The following is a 17,052-nucleotide window of genomic DNA, read 5'->3' on the forward strand; positions in this document are numbered from 1 at the left end:
TGTGGATGGGTTGGGAGGCATGAGCCATGAAAAGAGCATTAGAAAGAGAAGTGAGGGATAGTGTGTGTAGTAAGGGAGATGGTATTTATGTAAGTTTGACACTTCAGGAAGCAAGCTTGGTATCCTCTTATTTTCTGCAGTAACATGTTGAGAGATGGTTTTTATTTTCTAAGCCAGTCTCTTGTTCAACAAAACAGGATTTAAAAAGCTTGGCATTAGAACTTGAGATGTTTTTACTGTACTGAATAAAGGTATGCTGTTACTAGGCTAAAACATTAGATCTAAATTTTGTTCTCACTTAAATCAGTAGGCATTTTACAAGTGTATTTATCTGAGGGCAAAATTTGACCCATTTAGTTCTGATAGAGTTTAATTTCTGTGAAATACTATAAGTTTAATGTAAGGCATTTCACATCAAATAATGCTTAATACAATAACATCCATTGGAACACACACTTTCAAATCTGCATGCTTGGATTTCCTTATTTATGATGAAAATGTCAAAGTACATGACCTGTAACTTAACTAGCAAGACCACCAAGCTAATATGCTAGATTCTAAAGCACAAGCACATAGCTAAGTGGAGAATTTTATTTTATGCCTCTATAGATATGTATATATATATCTTCTCTTTGGCATTGTATAGTAGAATACCTTTTTAGTTTGCACTATTATGATGTAATAGTAATTGCTATAATGTATTATGCAGGAAGACGAGAAGTTTCTGTCTGAAGTTTTTGCACAATTAACAGATGAAGCTACAGATGATGACAAAAGACGTGAATTGGTGAGTCCTTTCTTTGCATGTGAAACTTCAGAGACTTAAGTATTAAATTTGTACTGCGAACCTTCCCTTCAGTTACTTCTTAATGACGGCAAAAAGGTATTCCTAAAATGAAACAACAAATTCTTGATTGAGTTTTCAAACTCTAGTAGAGAGTAAATTGTAGTTTTCTTTATTTTACTGTTGACAATATCAGCTAAGACATTAGAATGTAGGCACTTTAAAGTTTTCTTCACCATTATGTAGTTGTAATATTGTTTATCCTACGCAGTACTGCTGAGTTCCGCAATTTTGGCTGTATCCTTCACAGAAAGGCCTATTGTCAGAAGTCCTGAGATTGCTGAAAAGTCACTGTGAACAAATTTAAATTTAATGATTTACAGGCTACTGGGACTGCCTGCTGATTTGTACTTAAAAATCTTTGACTTATTTGTAACTGAAGGAAGGATGACCTCTGGAGTCCCTTATTTTTGTATTTATAGCTGCCACCCTGATTCTCTACACCATGTTGCATAGCGAGCATTTCTCCCTGAACCTGTTTACCTCTCATTAGAATGAATTATGGTATTAGAGACAAGAACATATTGGAGAAAAAGAAATAGTTATTGTTGTATTTAAACAATAGATATGCCAGACAACAATTTAAATTCTTCATATACTCAGTTCAGTAAGATAACTAGGTGTTCACTTCCATTTTTTCAGGAGGGTTTTTCTTTTTTGTCATATAACAACATTTGAGATTCAAGTTGGATAAATCAGATTTTTTTCCTAGCTGCCTTTTACCATTATTACCTAAGTATAACAGGTTTCTCAAGTGTTTTTAGCCAATATAGTTCACTATTTTTCTTTGATATACTATGAATTTAATTACACAAATGTTTTGTTAATATTTCTTTCAAATGTTATAGGTTAACTTTTTCAAGGAGTTCTGCGCATTTTCTCAGACATTACAACCTCAAAACAGAGATGCGTTTTTCAAAACTTTGGCAAAGTTGGGAATTCTTCCTGCTCTTGAAATTGTAATGGTAAGTGAATCACCTGCAGCCAAATTATTTTTAAAAGGGCACTGAATTCTGGTGCCCTGTTTTGACACTGTGGGCTGATTTTTTTCAGACATATTGGGCTTTGACTTCAGTTGCAGCTTTGCACTTCTGAAAATCAGTGTCTCAAGTGGAGCACCCAAAATCAGTGACTGCTTTGGTCATAATTTAAAAAAATATATTTTAAACTTGCATGGTGGAGAGAAAAGTGAATGTCGCTGGTTTTGATATGAATGCAGAATTTGAAATTGCATTAGTTCTTGATCTCTTGACTCAACTCTGGTATGCTTAGTCCTGAACCAGTACCACAATATATAAGGTATTAGTGACAGTTTTGTGACTAGAAACAAATGATTTATATTCCTTTGGAAAGCTGCAAATTCCATCTTTCTACTGGTATGAAACATTTTTAATCATGACAGATCGAGATATTAGAGCATAAATATTGTTTTCCAATTTGTTTTCCTTCATTTCAATTCTGATGTGATTTAGCTGCTACCACTCTACCTAAAAACAATGCTTTGTGTACCACGTAAACATTCTGAATCCCAACTTCCAAGTGCTCTAGAGTGTTAATCTCTCACTTTAGCAGATCAGTAGACATTAGCTACTATAAACACATCACAATTAAGTGGAAACAAGAACATCACACTAACACAATATTGAAGTCCTAAAATCTCATGATCTTTTAAGGCTGTAATGCGCCTTTGTAGATCAGTACAAATATTTCTAGATCTGAATTTTTTTGACTCGGGTCCAGGACCAGTTATCGGAAAGAAAGAGAAATGTTTTCTGAATAAATGTATTTGTGCTGTAGATGAGTAAACAGTAAGTGTAAACAGTTGTACGTAATTGGGATACGTTTGTAAACCTTTATATTGGCCCTTTTGTACTAAATTAACTCAGCTGTGGTAATAAAATAGCATATTGGTATCTAGATATTAAGTACTGCTATGTGGACTTTAACTACTAACTGCTAAAATTATGGCCATCAAAATCACACATCTTTAGGCTCTTTCTGGATAGTATGGAAAGTTTTCTTCCAATTTTATATTGGGACTGTTGGACTTGCTTAATGTATAATATGACCTCGCAATCAAATGTTGGTTTTATCATTGTCCTATGCTATTGTACCTCAAATGATTCATCTGTAATAAACTGAGTTTACTTTTATTAGGGTATGGATGACTTGCAAGTTAGATCAGCTGCTACAGATATATTTTCTTATCTAGTAGAATTTAGTCCATCCATGGTCCGAGAATTTGTAATGCAAGAAGCCCAACAGAGTGATGATGTAAGTAAGAATATTACAGGACTATCTAATAATTTACATACTGAATCTTGTGTGTACGCTGATTATACTTGTATAGACAGTACTCTGTGCTTTTTGCAGAATTGAGATCTTTTCAGTCTAAATATAAATTTTCTTAAATGTTAGTTTTTTTTTTTTTTTTTTTAGTAAGCAACAGCATTCTGATTGGGGGTGGGTGGGAAGATGTGAGCACATAAAACCTGTATTTTGCTCATTTATAGAATGGGTTCCCATCAATTGCCAGGTGAAATCCAGGGTACTAGGTATCATATTACTAGACAAAAACAACATTAAGATGGAGTTAAGGTTGAGAGCACATACAGTTACATAGAATATAAAACATTAGAGGGATGTTATAATTCTCCCAAAAACAAGCATTACAAACTCAGGAGGGTTCAGACCTAACATTAAATGTAAAAGAAATACAAACAGGCTAAAGCATGGAAATTCATGATTAAGGCGCTGCCTTGGAGTGACACCTTGAGGGAGAAAAGTGCACCTGATTTTTAAAGACATTCGATTTTTTTTTTCACCTAGGCTCATTTTCAAGTAATTTTTATTTTTTCCATTCCACTTTACTGTTTTAATATTTGAAACTCAGATTTTGCATTGGCTTTCAGTTATTTTTTTTCACATGTGAACTTTCAATGGTAGCAGCTAGAGACCAAATAAAAATCAATGTGTATTTAAAAAAAAAAAAAAATTCTAGTAGTATTTGTATTACTGAAAACTTAGATGTAATTGACTTGTTTTGTTGCAGGATATCCTCCTCATCAATGTAGTTATTGAGCAAATGATCTGCGATACTGACCCTGAGCTTGGTGGGGCTGTTCAATTAATGGGGCTCTTACGTACTCTGATTGATCCAGAGAATATGTTGGCCACAGCTAATGTAAGAAAATGCAAAGGGGTAATGAAACTTTACTGTCTATGCACATTTAAAAAGTCGTCTTACTCTTTCTGTCTTCTTTGGTTGGAGGAAAGTAGGAAGGAAAAGCATTTTGGTATTGTCCTGTTTTGCCTGATGGGTTTTTAGTCAACTGCAAAATTTCAATAAAATTATTGCTAATGAAAGGCACTGATCTGTATTTATTGTCTCTAATTAATGCTAAGAAACATGGCATTGTCTAAGAAGTTCTTAAAATTGGCAATCTTCTCCCCAAACACGTGGGTATTAGACTAGTCTTAGCTCCTATTGGCTGGGTGGGTCGCATCAAAACATTGAAAAAAGAGTCCAGTGTGTCTGCATGAAGCTAAAACAATGTTTAATTCCTACAGCGTAATGCAAATCCAACTTGATAGAGCTATTCCCATATTACAGAATGTACTTTATCCTGATAGAATACTTGGTCGTACGTATAATTCTGTTTATATTGTCACAAATGATCAAAAATCCAGGATTCCTTGAAATTTGCTTTAAAACTTTGCCCAGAGTTCTGATAATTCCATTTAATTTTCATTACATTGAATCCAAACATTTCCTTTGGATTAAAATGTTCTATAAAGTTTAGGTCTCTGGGGTTTGAATCAAATTAGACTTTGCTATGTTATGGTGAGTAGCCGTTGTTTTCTTTTCTTAGAAAGATGTGCCTGTGTTAGATGGTTTGGCATTGTAGCCACCACAAGAAGTATTTAAAGTAAAATCTAGTAACCTTATGTACATGCAGCAATCCTTAAATGTTGTATGCATTGTAGAAAACTGGTGAGGATAGTGGTCCCTCTTTTTTTTTTTTTTTTTTTTTTTTTTTTTTAAATATATACAGAAGCTTCAGGCAATATATGCAAAATTACTGTCACTCTTTCCTTTTTAAATTGTTGGTTAAAGGCACTATGTGATGCATTCGTGTCAGTTCATTTGTCTTTCTCCATTGAAGAGATTTGAGTTTATGCTTTTGCTTTAATCCCAGATTACATAAGGTTGTTCTCATCCTAGTCCCTCCCACTCTGTTCTACATCTTTGGGTTTGATGGGTATAGTCTACTCTAGAGAACGCCTGATGTGTTGCAAATCTGTATCAAAAGGTACTATCAAGGCTATGTGAGGTAGCTTATGTCTTGCCTGTGCCGTATTTTACTTAAGTGCTATTAGTCCTCACTTGCAAGGTCACTAAATTCACACCAATGTTTAATAAATAAATATGTTTGTTTCAGAAAACAGAGAAAAGTGAATTTCTCAATTTCTTCTACAACCATTGTATGCATGTTCTCACTGCACCACTCTTGGCTAATACTTCAGAAGACAAATGTGAAAAAGGTAGGATTAAATGTTGGATTGACTTTTTATCTTGCCATGCTTACCAACTGGTCATCTAGACAAACGATGTCACTGATTTGTAGTGTCAGAGCAAAATGTGCTTGCTCGAGGCTATTGTTGCCTCTCAGATAAGAATAAGCATAAGTTGATATACAAAAATATTACTAGTCCAGAGATTCCTCAAAGTGTTTGAGTAACTGCTATGAGTGGTGGTAATATGTCCTTTGTGCTCCGCAGCCTTGGGAGCCTGGCCTGTGCATACTAGGTCATAGAAAAATAAGCAGAACTATGGAAATGTAGTACATGCCAAGTCTGAAATATTAATAATTTATTAACTTTATTCTTGTCAATCTTTAATAAAGGCTAAAGTATTGCTATATAATTCCTGCTCAAACTGCATCTCCATGGTAACTCCTAATATACGCACTTCTAAAAGTTTCAGTATTTGGTACATTTGTTGGCTACTGATGTAAAACTGCAATCATAACTTCTGTTGGTAGCAGCAGACAGTTTTTCTTAATAACTTTTAAAAATGTTGATGTGTAGCAGCAAATGTGTTCAACTGCATAAGTGTCTCAGAGCGTTTACAAATTGCTTTGTCATTTAGCCAAACCCTGGGATCATGTTTTCTTTGGTATCTGCAGGGTATTAACTCCAGATATTAGTGTTACTTTGAAATTTCCAGTGATACAGAAATGCTGAAAGTCATAGTTCTTCCTCAAGGAGTGTCCCTGTGGGTGTTCCACTTCAGATGTCTTGGCACCTTGAGCTTCTAATCAGAGACTTGTGGTAGCAGTGCCCCGGTTGGCCGTACATGCATGGCAGCTGTCTTGCTCCGCTCCCCCACGAGTGCAGCCAACCGCCACCCAGTTCCTTCTCTATCACCCTTGGTTTCAATCGGAACGACAGCAGTGCCCTTATCTACTCTCGTATTCCTTTAATCTCTGCCCTTTCATAAGTTAGTTTTCCTAATTGTTTCTCTCCATTTTTCTTTCATTTTCACATTTAAAAACAAAATGGCGGGCAGCCATTGAAGAGGCATTAGACCTGGACTATTCCCATTCTTCATTCAGCTAGCCTCTCAGACATGCTTGGTTGGCTCTCCAGGTTTCAAGCGCTGTCTGACCTGGGGACTCTCAATACCAGTGACAGACAGCCACTCGCAGTGTCCGTTGGGTAATGTGTGTTCCCCCCCCCGTCAAAAGTGTCCCCACAGCAAGAAACTCGCAGTGCGGACAAGAAAGGCCAGGGACCTCCAATTAAAACTTGTAATGATGATGGAGAGATCCCTCTGACCTGCCTCCGACCCCGAGTCCAGGCACCACATTGCCAAACCTCACCTGCAGCTGCCTCAGCTATGCAAAAAATTACAATTAAGGACCCTGGTCCTATCAAAGTCACAAAAAGCGATTCCCGACCGCAAAAACTGCCCCGGTACAGACAGCACCCAGAGCGCCCGACTGCGAGGCACTGGGACTATCCAGTACCGATACGTCTCGAGGAGCAAAAGACCCTATGTGGTCTCTCTCTCCTAGCTTGGAATCCAGGGAACAGAAACAAACACACAGACACAAAGCAGCACTATGGCGCCACCTGCTGCACCAATACAATATGACAAGTCTGGTTCCCAGCCTCAGCTAGCCTGCACTGCTGCCACTGAGTCTCCCGATACCACAACAGTTTGTCAGCCATACAGACCTACTCATTGCTTCCACCCTGGGAACTTCGCTCTTTGGCACCGATGACGCCCTGGCCAGGTCAGGGCCAAGCTTTATCACTACACCCACTGGCTCGTCCCCTCCTCTCTCCAGTGATGAAGTGGAGACAGGAGTGGGCACACCTTACCACCCCTCTCCTAAACCTGGACCTGCCCGGTCACAAGGCGTGGGTTGGCAACCCCCACTTGGGTGCCCCCTCCCATGGCCTTCCCACCTCAGTGGGCATACTGGGACCCCTGAGCATTATACAGAGCCCAAACCACCCAGCCATCTAGTCCACCTAGGTCCAGGACAGAGCGGTCGCCTCTGCTATCTGATCCAGCTTCCCTAGAACTGGAGGAGGAAGCTGAAGAATCTGCAGAAAGGATAGAGGTTGACATCCTCCTACCTACCCACATCCCGACTTCGTCTCTGGACGAAACAATAATTCCCCCCTCCCCCCCCCCGGGTCAGGAGATGACTTCAAATCCTTTCAGGATTTGTTTAAAGGAGTAGCTGATTCATTATACATCTCCTGTTTGAGTTGCCAGAGACTAACATAAGCTGACAGATATATTGCAAGCTTTTCTGTCAGCCAAAATAGCACTACCCATTAATGCTGCCATCATGGACTCAGCAAAAGCTTTATGGCAGACTCCAGCCACGGCCCCACTTTCTTGTCAGCCAAGGGTGGGCGAACTACAGCTCGCGGGCCACATATGGTCCACCAGCTGATTTTAATCCGGCCCTCGAGCTCCTGCTGGGGAGCGGGGTCAGGGGCTGCTCCGTGCACACATGCCACAGCTCCACATGGCTCCCTGAAGTAGGGGCATGTCCCCTCTCCGGCTCCTATGTGTAGGGTCAGCCAGGGGGCTCTGTATGCTGCCCCGTCCCAAGCACCATCCCCACAGCTCCCATTGGCTGGAAACTGGGGCCAATGGGAACTGCAAGGACGGGGCAGTGCGCAGAGCCGCCTGGCCACGCCTCTGGGTAGGAGCCAGAGGCGGGACATGCTGCTGCTGCTTCTGGGAGCTGCTTGAGGTCAGCGCCACCTAGATCCTGCACCCCAGAGCCACTCCCAGGCCCCAGCCCTGATAGCCCTCCGAACCCCTTGATCCCAGCCAAGAGCACCCTCCTGCACCCCAAACTCCTTCCCCACTCCAGAGCCTGCACCCCCGGCTAGAGCCGCCCCTGCATCCCAATCCCCTTCCCCAACCTGGAGTCCCCTTCTGCACCCAGAACTTCTCATTTCTGGCCCTATCCCAGAGCCCATACCCCCAGCCAGAGCCCTCACCCCAACCTCAATTACGTGAGCATTCATGGCCCACAATATCCAGATGTGGCCCTCGGGCCAAAAAGTTTGCCCGCCCCGTTGTAAGCAATCTGACAAGAAGTACTACGTGCCGTGTAAAGGAGCTGAGTTTTTGCTTACCCACCCTACTCCAAACTGATCGGTGGTAGAGGCAGTTAATCAAAGGGGGAGGCAACATCAAACCAAAACCACCCCCTACGATAAAGATTGGAAAGGCCTAGGCCTCTTTGGCAGGCGACCCTCCAATTTCGCATAGCAAACTATTCTACGTTTCTGGACATGTGGGCGCGCGCGCGCACACACAATTTTTCTCAGGTGTCATCTTTTATTGAGCAGATCCCAGCTAAAAAAAACAGTATAAAGCCGATTATTGCAGAAGGTTTTCTCATCACCAGAACTGCCCTGAAAGGCTTCTCTGGATTCTGCTGACACGGCGGCCTGCTCCATCGCCATGTCCGTTGTCTTGCAGAGGACTTCATGGCTCCATTTCTTGGGAGTCCCCAGGGAAGTTCAGGTGACAGTAGAGGACTTGCCTTTTGAAGGGCAAAAATTGTTTGCAGAGAGCACGGACCTCTCCTCACACACCTTGAAGGACTCCCATGTGACACTAAAGACACTAGAATCTATATCCCTGCAAACAAAAAGAAACAGGGCAGATTCTACAACCAACAATTCTGTCCTGCCCCAAACACTCAGCCTCAACGACATTATGATCAGCGCAGCAAGCAGTGCCAGGTGAGATGCAGGAGCAGTCGTTTACGTCTCAGCCATCCACTTCTAGGCAAACGTTTTCAAGTGTTGGTCGAGGACATGAGAGCCCCATGTTCTCCAATTAAAGTGTCACCTCTAATTTCCAGCCCATTTGAGGACCGCCTTACACCCTTTTACCCAGTCTGGAGAAACATTACCAGAGACATGTGGGTTCTGGAAATTATACAGAAGGGTTATTCCATCCCCTTTTTTTCCATTCCACCTATCCACCCCCGTCCCTCTTCAGGGACCCATCTCCTGAGCAGGAAATACACCATCTCCCGCGATTAGGTGCTACGGAACCAGTACCGGTTCAGCACAGGGGTCGGGGGTCCTACTCACATTACTTTCTCACTCCGAAGAAAACAGGTGGATGAAGGCCCATTCTGGACTTACGCAAACTGAAGAAGTTTGTGAGAACACAGCGCTTCAAGATGGTAACCCTAGCAACCATAATTCCGGCATTGGAGAAAGGAGATTGGCTCTCGGCCATCGCCCTACAGGCACTTACTTTCACCTCACTATCCACCTGGCGCACAGGAGATTCCTATGATTCACTCTGGGCAACCTACACTACCAATACAAGGTACTTCCCTTTGGCCTCTCTACGGCTCCAAGAGCTTTTTCCAAAGTACTGGCCATTGCAGCAGCACATCTTCGCAAGCAGGGTTTGACCATATTCCCCTATTTAGACTGCCTGCTAAAAACACTGACATACAACGAGGCAGTTCACGCCACTCACACCACTCTAACCCTATTTACAAACCAATCTACAGAAATCCAGCCCAACTGGACCACAACCCAACAACTGCACTTTATAGGGGCACACCTCGTGTCACAGCATCAGCATGGCTACCCCAACAACGGTTTTTGCCTTAACAAACCTAATCACAACAGTAAGACACAGCTCACAAACGTTTGCCAGAACATGCCTACAACTTCTCGGACACATGTCGGATACCACGTTTGTCGTGAAACATGCCAGGCTGCATATGAGATGTCTACAAACCTGGCTACTCGCTGTATACATTCCTCGCAGACACTCTATCAACAATGCACAGCAGAGTAAAAGACTCACTCACATGGTGGACAAAACACAAACGTCTGCTCAGGCGTTCCCTTCCAAAGGGAAACCCCATCAGTCACTATAACCACGGATGCCTCTCTGGTTCGGGGGGCACACTTGGCCAACAACATCTTCCAGGGCCGATGGTCCTTAGAGGAGTCCAATCTCCACATAAATCTATTGGAACTCCGAGCAGTTCTAAATGCCTGCCATCACTTTCTCCCCGTGATCCACAACAAAACTATCCAGATTCTTGTGGACAATTTGGTGACTGTTTTATATAAATCGCCAAAAGAGGGGCCCGATCTTACCTGCGCTGCACAGAAGCAGCCCGCCTCTGGCAATGGTGTATCTCCAACAACATAGGATGCCGTGATGTGTATATCTACTTGGAAACCAGAATGCCACAGCAGACGACCTCAGTAGGAACTTCTCATGGATGCACGAGTGGGAACTAGACCCACAAATTCTGCAAACTATATTCCAACAATGGGGATTCCCCTCAATAGACCTTTTTGCCACGACCCACAATGCCAAATGTCCACAATACTGCTCCTGAGTGGGACTGGGACACAACTCTTTGAGACGCCTTCCTCATCAAATGGGGGGCCCCTGCTCCTGTATGCCTTCCGCACCCCCCCTTCCCCCCGGATCCTCCTGTTGAGTCGTATCCTACACAAGATCAGAGAAGACCAATCCAGAGTCATCTTGATTGCACCAGCATGGCCCAGACACCCATCCACTGACTAAGTGCTTTCTCGAGGGTATAGAGAACACTTACCCCACAATAAGGGACCCCAGCCTTGTTCTCGGTGCCCTCCTGGGCAAACCCTTTGAACCAGTAGTGACCTGCTCGTTCCTACACTTCTCCATGAAGGTTGCCTTTTTAGTAGCTATCACATCAGCACGAAGGATGGGAGAGTTGGGTGCCCTAATGGCACACCCACCTTATACCACATTCCTCAAGGACAAAGTAATCCTATGCTCACATCCCAAATTCATACCCAAGGTTGCCTCCCTCTTCCATTTCAACGAACCCATTCACTTACATGTATTCTTTCCCAAGCCACACGCCAACTGCAGGGAGGCGTCCGTTCACACACTAGATGTCCGCAGAGCACTAGTGTTCTATAGAAAGAGAACACAAACATTCAGAAGATTGTCCAGGATATTCGTATCCACAAAAGAACGATCAAAAGGCCAAACCATTTCCAAACAAACTTTCTAAATGGATCTCTAATTGTATCAGTGTTACCAAAATTACAATTTGCAAGCTCCTTCTGGACTTTGCACACACTCTACTAGGGCTATGTCCACATCCATAGCCTTTCTCAAACATGTACCCATCACGGGTATTTGTAAAGCAGCTACCTGGGCATCGCCCCATACTTTCACCAAACATTATGCCCTGGAACAGTAGTCCACTGTAGACACTCGCTTTAGTCTTTTGGTACTCTCCATCATACATACATCAACTTTGAAGCCCCTCTTCTCCACCAAGAGGCACTGCTCTTCAGTCACCTAAAGTGGAGCACCCACAGGGACACTCCTTGAAGAAGAGGTTACTCACCTTGTGCAGTAACTGAGGTTCTTCAAGATGGTTGTCCCTGTGGGTGCTCCACTAGCTACCCTCCTCCCCATTCTGCTTCAGAGTTTCAGCTCGATCCTCTGGGGTAGAGAAGGAACTGGGTGGCGGTTGGCTGTGCTCGGGGATAGCCGCTCGGAGCGGCCAGCTGGGGCAATGCTACCACAAGTCTCCCAACTTGAAGCGCAGGGCACCAAGACACCTAAAGTGGAGCACCCACAGGGACAACCATCTCGAACCTCTGTTACTGCACAAGGTGAGTAATCTTCTCTTTGTAAGTAACACAATTTGAACACTTTTCTCCTTTCTGTCGGTTTAAAAAAAAAAAAAAGTATTTGAGTTCTCCAGGCAACATGAAATGTTGCTGAAATAATAATACTACTCAGCACTTTTTGTCTCCGAAGTACTTCACAAAGAGAAATGTATCCTCATAACACCTCTGTGAGGTATGTAATTCTTACGATCCCCATTTTAAAAGATGGGGAAACTAAATAAGAGCTACTTTTCAAATATGTTTTGAGACTGTCCATTATCTCACTTAAAATGACTGTGGTCTATCTAATGAAGAATGTGTTAGCTGGATAGTTGGCAAATATTAAAAAGGAAATTATTTATTTCTGTGTACTTTATAAATATTCTTATGAAATGGGGAGTAGCTACCAGTCGTGGGAGCACGGCTTCTAGTGCTGGTGTACTGGCTATCCTGGCGCTTTACAACGCTGAAACTTGCAGCGCTCGGAGGGGGTGGGGAGTTTTTTCACACCCCCTGAGCGAGAAAGTTGCAGCGCTGGAAAGTGGCAGTGTAGACAAGGCCTCTGTCACAATTTCAGTCTATCTGGAGACTGAGGAAAACAGCACTGCGTAAGTCGACCATTTAGACATGATTGGAAAGTGATCTTCACAGTCACAATTCTTTTTTTAAAAAAAAAGAAAGCTTAGGGTACGTCCAGACTACCCGCTGATTATAATCTAAATTATAAGGTTTTTTATTGTAGAAATAATTAATTTAGATTAAAGATTAACACTACTCCTAAAGGTTCAATTAAGTATAACAAGCACTCCATTAAGTGTGGGGTTGTTTTTGTTGTGTGGGTTTTTTTTTTTTAGGTTTTGTAATTAGAAAAAAATAACCGAAATCTTGCCTGGCATATAAGTTTTTATTGTTATAATGCTTTTGTATAACTTATTAACACAAGAAATTGTGCCATCAACTGATTGAAGCTAGTAATGGAATTGATGATTTATCTACATTATTAAATAGGCACTTTACAGTGTTTTGAAAATCTGTATTGACACTTATTTTTATATCAGATGCAGTAGTTGGGTCCAACAAGAGTAACACTATTTGTCCTGGTAAGTGGTAGTCTATTTTTATATTTTGAAATTTATTTTGTCAGCATGGGGTTTGTTCAGTATATATTAGGAAAAGGCTCTAAAATAAAATATTTCCAAACTTGAATCTGTTTTTTGTTTGTTTTTTAAGTCTCCTTTATTAGTTTAGATTACAGTTCTACTTCCTCCCAGCCAACAGACACAAAGAACCTTCATTTTCATTTGACTTTGTTTCAGGCTGTCTTACAGAATTGTACAGTAACTCCTCGCTTAATGTTGTAGTTATGTTCCTGAAAAATGCTACTTTACGCGAAACAATGTTAAGTGAATCCAGCTTCCCCACAAGAATTAATGTAAATGGGTGGGGAGGGGAGAGGGGTTAGGTTCCAGGAAAAAATTGTGTGTGTGTGTGTGTGTGTATATATATATAATATAAATAAATAAATATAATGTACAGAGTCCTGCACTTAGGATGGAAGAATCTGAGAGAGAGAGAGAGAACGAACACAGACATGCCAAACCCGTGGACAAAAATGCAGAAATTGGGCTTGGTTTTGGCTTAATTGACTTGTGAGTTGCTTGTTGGCTAGTTTTTGGCTTGTAGCTAGTTAATACTTTTTTTTTTTTTTTTTTCCTTTATCGCCCAGCACTGACTCCATCAGAATAGCCCGGAGCCTAATGTCCCTTTCTCACTTGGTCTGAGGCTTAAACGACTTGCAAATTTTGCAGCAATTGCTGAGATGGGTTTCCCCCAAACAGTGTAAACAGTCTATGTGCGGATCACTCACTGGCATAGGTCGCCTACAAGTGTTGCGCAACTTAAAACCCTGGGGCATGGGGCATGCCCTGGTCCAGTCGCTCTAAACTAAACTAACTAATTCAACTAACTACAAGTACCACACACTGAACGAACAAGCAGTTCTGGGGACGAACTACAACAAAGCTGGAGCAGAGCAGTTCCAAAGCACCTTCACTGGTGGCAAGAAGGAACTGAGGGTGGGAAGAAGCACGCAGTGCCCCTTATACTCCCAGGAGTCGCTAGGGGCACTCCCCTACGGATATTGCTAGGGGATAAACTTCCGGCACTGGTACAAATAGCGAGCACGCACACCTATTGTGGAATACACATGAGCAATCACTCGAAAAATAATAGTCGTCCATCGATGGGCTAGGCCAGCCAAGCCAAATAGCTGGCTCCACCAGTGCCACAGCAGGTGCAGTGGCACCGGGCCCAGTGGCTGGCCCAATGGTACCACCGACGCAGCCCCCAGCGGGGGCTTGTTCGATGGCTGGAGCCAAAGAAGGACCGTCGGCCTCCCTCTCCAGACCTCCAAGGAAGGAGTTGGTGGGATGTACATCCCCAGCACTGTGCCCGGAGACCAACCAATGGTGGACCCTCCGGTGCTGGTGGGGACACACAGTACCGCACCGGCCTCCTCACCCTCCCCTGATAAGGTGATTACGGTCCCTCTGTCCCACAGGAGGACTTGATGCCACCCTTTTTTAAGAGTTCTTGGTGTGCCCTAAAGTCTCCACCTCCAGGCAAAGGAGATGGAGGAGCCTCCCTGTTTAATGTATTGTCCTCCTCGGCACCTGGCAGGGTGGCCTTGCCTCTCCATGAAGGGGTGGCGAAAACTTCAAATGCCCTGTGGCAAACCCCGGCCTCATTGGCCCCCATCTCTAAGAGAGCGGAATGCAAGTATTTTGTGCCTGCCAAGGGGCATGAATACTTGTACACCCACCCTGCTCCTAACTCCCTGGTGGTCGAGTCGGTCAACCACAGGGAACTGCAGGGCCAACCAACCCCTATCCCGAAAAATAAAGATTCACGGAGGCTGGACTCATTTGGAAGAAAAATTTATTCGTCCTTGAGCTTCCAGTTACGGGTGGCAAACCACCAGGCTCTCCTGGGACGGTATGAGTTCAATCCGTGGGGCTCCCTGCCCAAGTTCAAGGACTTGCTCCAAGAGAGTGACAGGAAGGAGTTCAAAGCGCTGGTGGAGGACGGCACAGTGGCTGCCAAGGCAACCCTGCAGGCAGCTTTGGATGCAGGGGACACGGCCGCACAGTCCATGGCCTCCGCGGTGCCCATGAGAAGGGCGTCATTGCTCCTGCTTTCTGGGCTGTCCAGCCTGGCGCAGACCTCCCTGCAGGACCTCCCGTTTGACGGCAAAGCTCTGTTTGCTGAACAAACGGATACAAAGCTGCATGGCCTGGTAGACTCCCGCACGACGCTCCAGACTCTGGGTCTGTGTTCCAGGTCCGGCTAAACCCAAGTTCAAGTGCAGCAGAGTCCCACCCAGGCCACCCATTCAAAATACGAGACCACTTATAAAAAGTCGCGGGACTATAAGAGGCACCCACAGAGGCGGTCTCGGCCTGCCTGGGTCCTCCAAGGGCAAGTAGGCGGGGAAAAGGCGGTTTTGAGAAGACACCCTGGCAGTCCTCATCCAGATCCACCCTCAGTAAAGCTCCCCTTCTCCAATTTGACCTCCCAGCCCCCGTATATGGTATTTCATAAAGACAAGATCCAGATCCGTCCACACCCTTTGTTCTTCCCGACGGTGGTCTCCGCCTATCACATGGGTCAGGATATTTTTCTGTCGGTCCTCTGCCCCAAGCCCTATGCGTCCAGTGAGGAGCACTGCCGCCACACACTGGATGTGAGACGGGCTCTGGCTTTTTACCTGGAGTGGACTAAGCGGTTCATGAAAGGTTGGCCAATCTCCACTCAGTGGCGCTCCAACTGGATCACCTTGTGAAGCCATACCTCCTTTAACCTGGCGGGAATCCCTCTGCCGTCAATTGTGAAGGCACACTCGACTAGGGCGCAGGCCTCGTCGGCTGCCTTTTAGGCCCATGTCTCTATTCAGGACCTTTGTAGGGCTGCCACATGGTCTTCAGTTCACATGTTCACCTCGCATTATGCGATTGTCTCCCATACCAGGGAGGACGCCAGGTTTGGCAGGGCAATACTCCATCCTGAGAGTTTGACCTCCTTCCCACCTCCAACAGATATAGCTTGGAATCCCCTATTATGGAATACACATGAACAATCAATCGAAGAAAAGACAGTTACCTTTCCGTAACTGGTGTTCTTCGAGATGTGTTGCTCATCTCTATTCCACATCCCGCCCTCCTTCCCCTCTGTTGGAGTTGTTTGGCAAGAAGGCACTGAGGTTGAGGGGGAGCATGCAGCGCACCTTATACCGCGCCATGGAGGCGCCACTCCAGGGGTTGCTAGGGGCGCTCCCCTACAGGTACTGCTAAGGGAAAAACTTCCGGCACTGGTGCACATGGCGAGCATGCACACCTATTGTGGAATAGACCTGAGCAACACATCTTGAAGTACACCAGTTTCGGAAAGGTAACTGTCTTTTCATGGAGTCTGTTCTCTGACAAAGATCTCAAGTAGGTTTTCAGTCTTCACCTACTGACCGAGAAGAAGCATAACCTAGGTATCTAGGCTGGTTTAGGAAGCTCCTTAAGAAGTCAAATTAACAAGTTGATAAATCTCTATTCACTTTCAACTGTTAATAGGCTGAAACTACTTTGTCATAAGCTGTGGATGAGTAGAAAAGTTTGGTTTGTTTTTGTGTGCCTGATTTAGTTCATTTAATTTTTCTTGTAGATAATTATCAAACAGCACAGCTGCTTGCCTTGATTTTGGAGCTGCTCACCTTTTGTGTGGAACACCACACATATCACATCAAGAATTATATTATGAACAAAGATTTGCTAAGAAGAGTATTGGTCTTGATGAATTCAAAACACACATTTTTGGCCTTGTGTAAGTAGTAAATTGTCGTTTACTTTGTTTTAAAGATTGTGTGTATACATTTAGTACTGAAATACTTCATGGTCAGAATCTGTTGAATTTACATGCAACGCCTTGGATTAATTTGTAAGTGTGTAAATATC

The 17,052-nt window shown here is 43.7% G+C and overlaps 1 protein-coding gene across 7 annotated transcripts in view; it reads left to right on the plus strand.

Moving 5' to 3' along the window:
- PPP4R3B (protein phosphatase 4 regulatory subunit 3B) overlaps window positions 1-17,052 on the plus strand; it is a 121,385-nt gene that overhangs the window by 20,491 nt on the left and 83,842 nt on the right. For 5 of the 7 annotated variants that reach the window (XR_008444432.1, XM_054023284.1, XM_054023283.1 and 2 more), the window contains exons 5-11: window positions 710-787; window positions 1,693-1,809; window positions 3,002-3,118; window positions 3,897-4,046; window positions 5,287-5,389; window positions 13,111-13,152; window positions 16,763-16,921. Coding sequence is in view for 6 of the 7 variants with exons in the window: in XM_054023284.1 (XP_053879259.1) it covers window positions 710-787; window positions 1,693-1,809; window positions 3,002-3,118; window positions 3,897-4,046; window positions 5,287-5,389; window positions 13,111-13,152; window positions 16,763-16,921 (766 nt within the window). In the remaining variant the exon portion in view is untranslated. The remainder of the gene's footprint in view (window positions 1-709; window positions 788-1,692; window positions 1,810-3,001; window positions 3,119-3,896; window positions 4,047-5,286; window positions 5,390-13,110; window positions 13,153-16,762; window positions 16,922-17,052) is intronic. The other 2 variants (XM_054023282.1, XM_054023281.1) reach the window with 1 other exon arrangement.

The sequence above is a fragment of the Malaclemys terrapin genome, chromosome 3 (genome assembly GCF_027887155.1).
Source record: "Malaclemys terrapin pileata isolate rMalTer1 chromosome 3, rMalTer1.hap1, whole genome shotgun sequence".
In the NCBI taxonomy this organism is placed as follows: domain Eukaryota; kingdom Metazoa; phylum Chordata; order Testudines; family Emydidae; genus Malaclemys; species Malaclemys terrapin.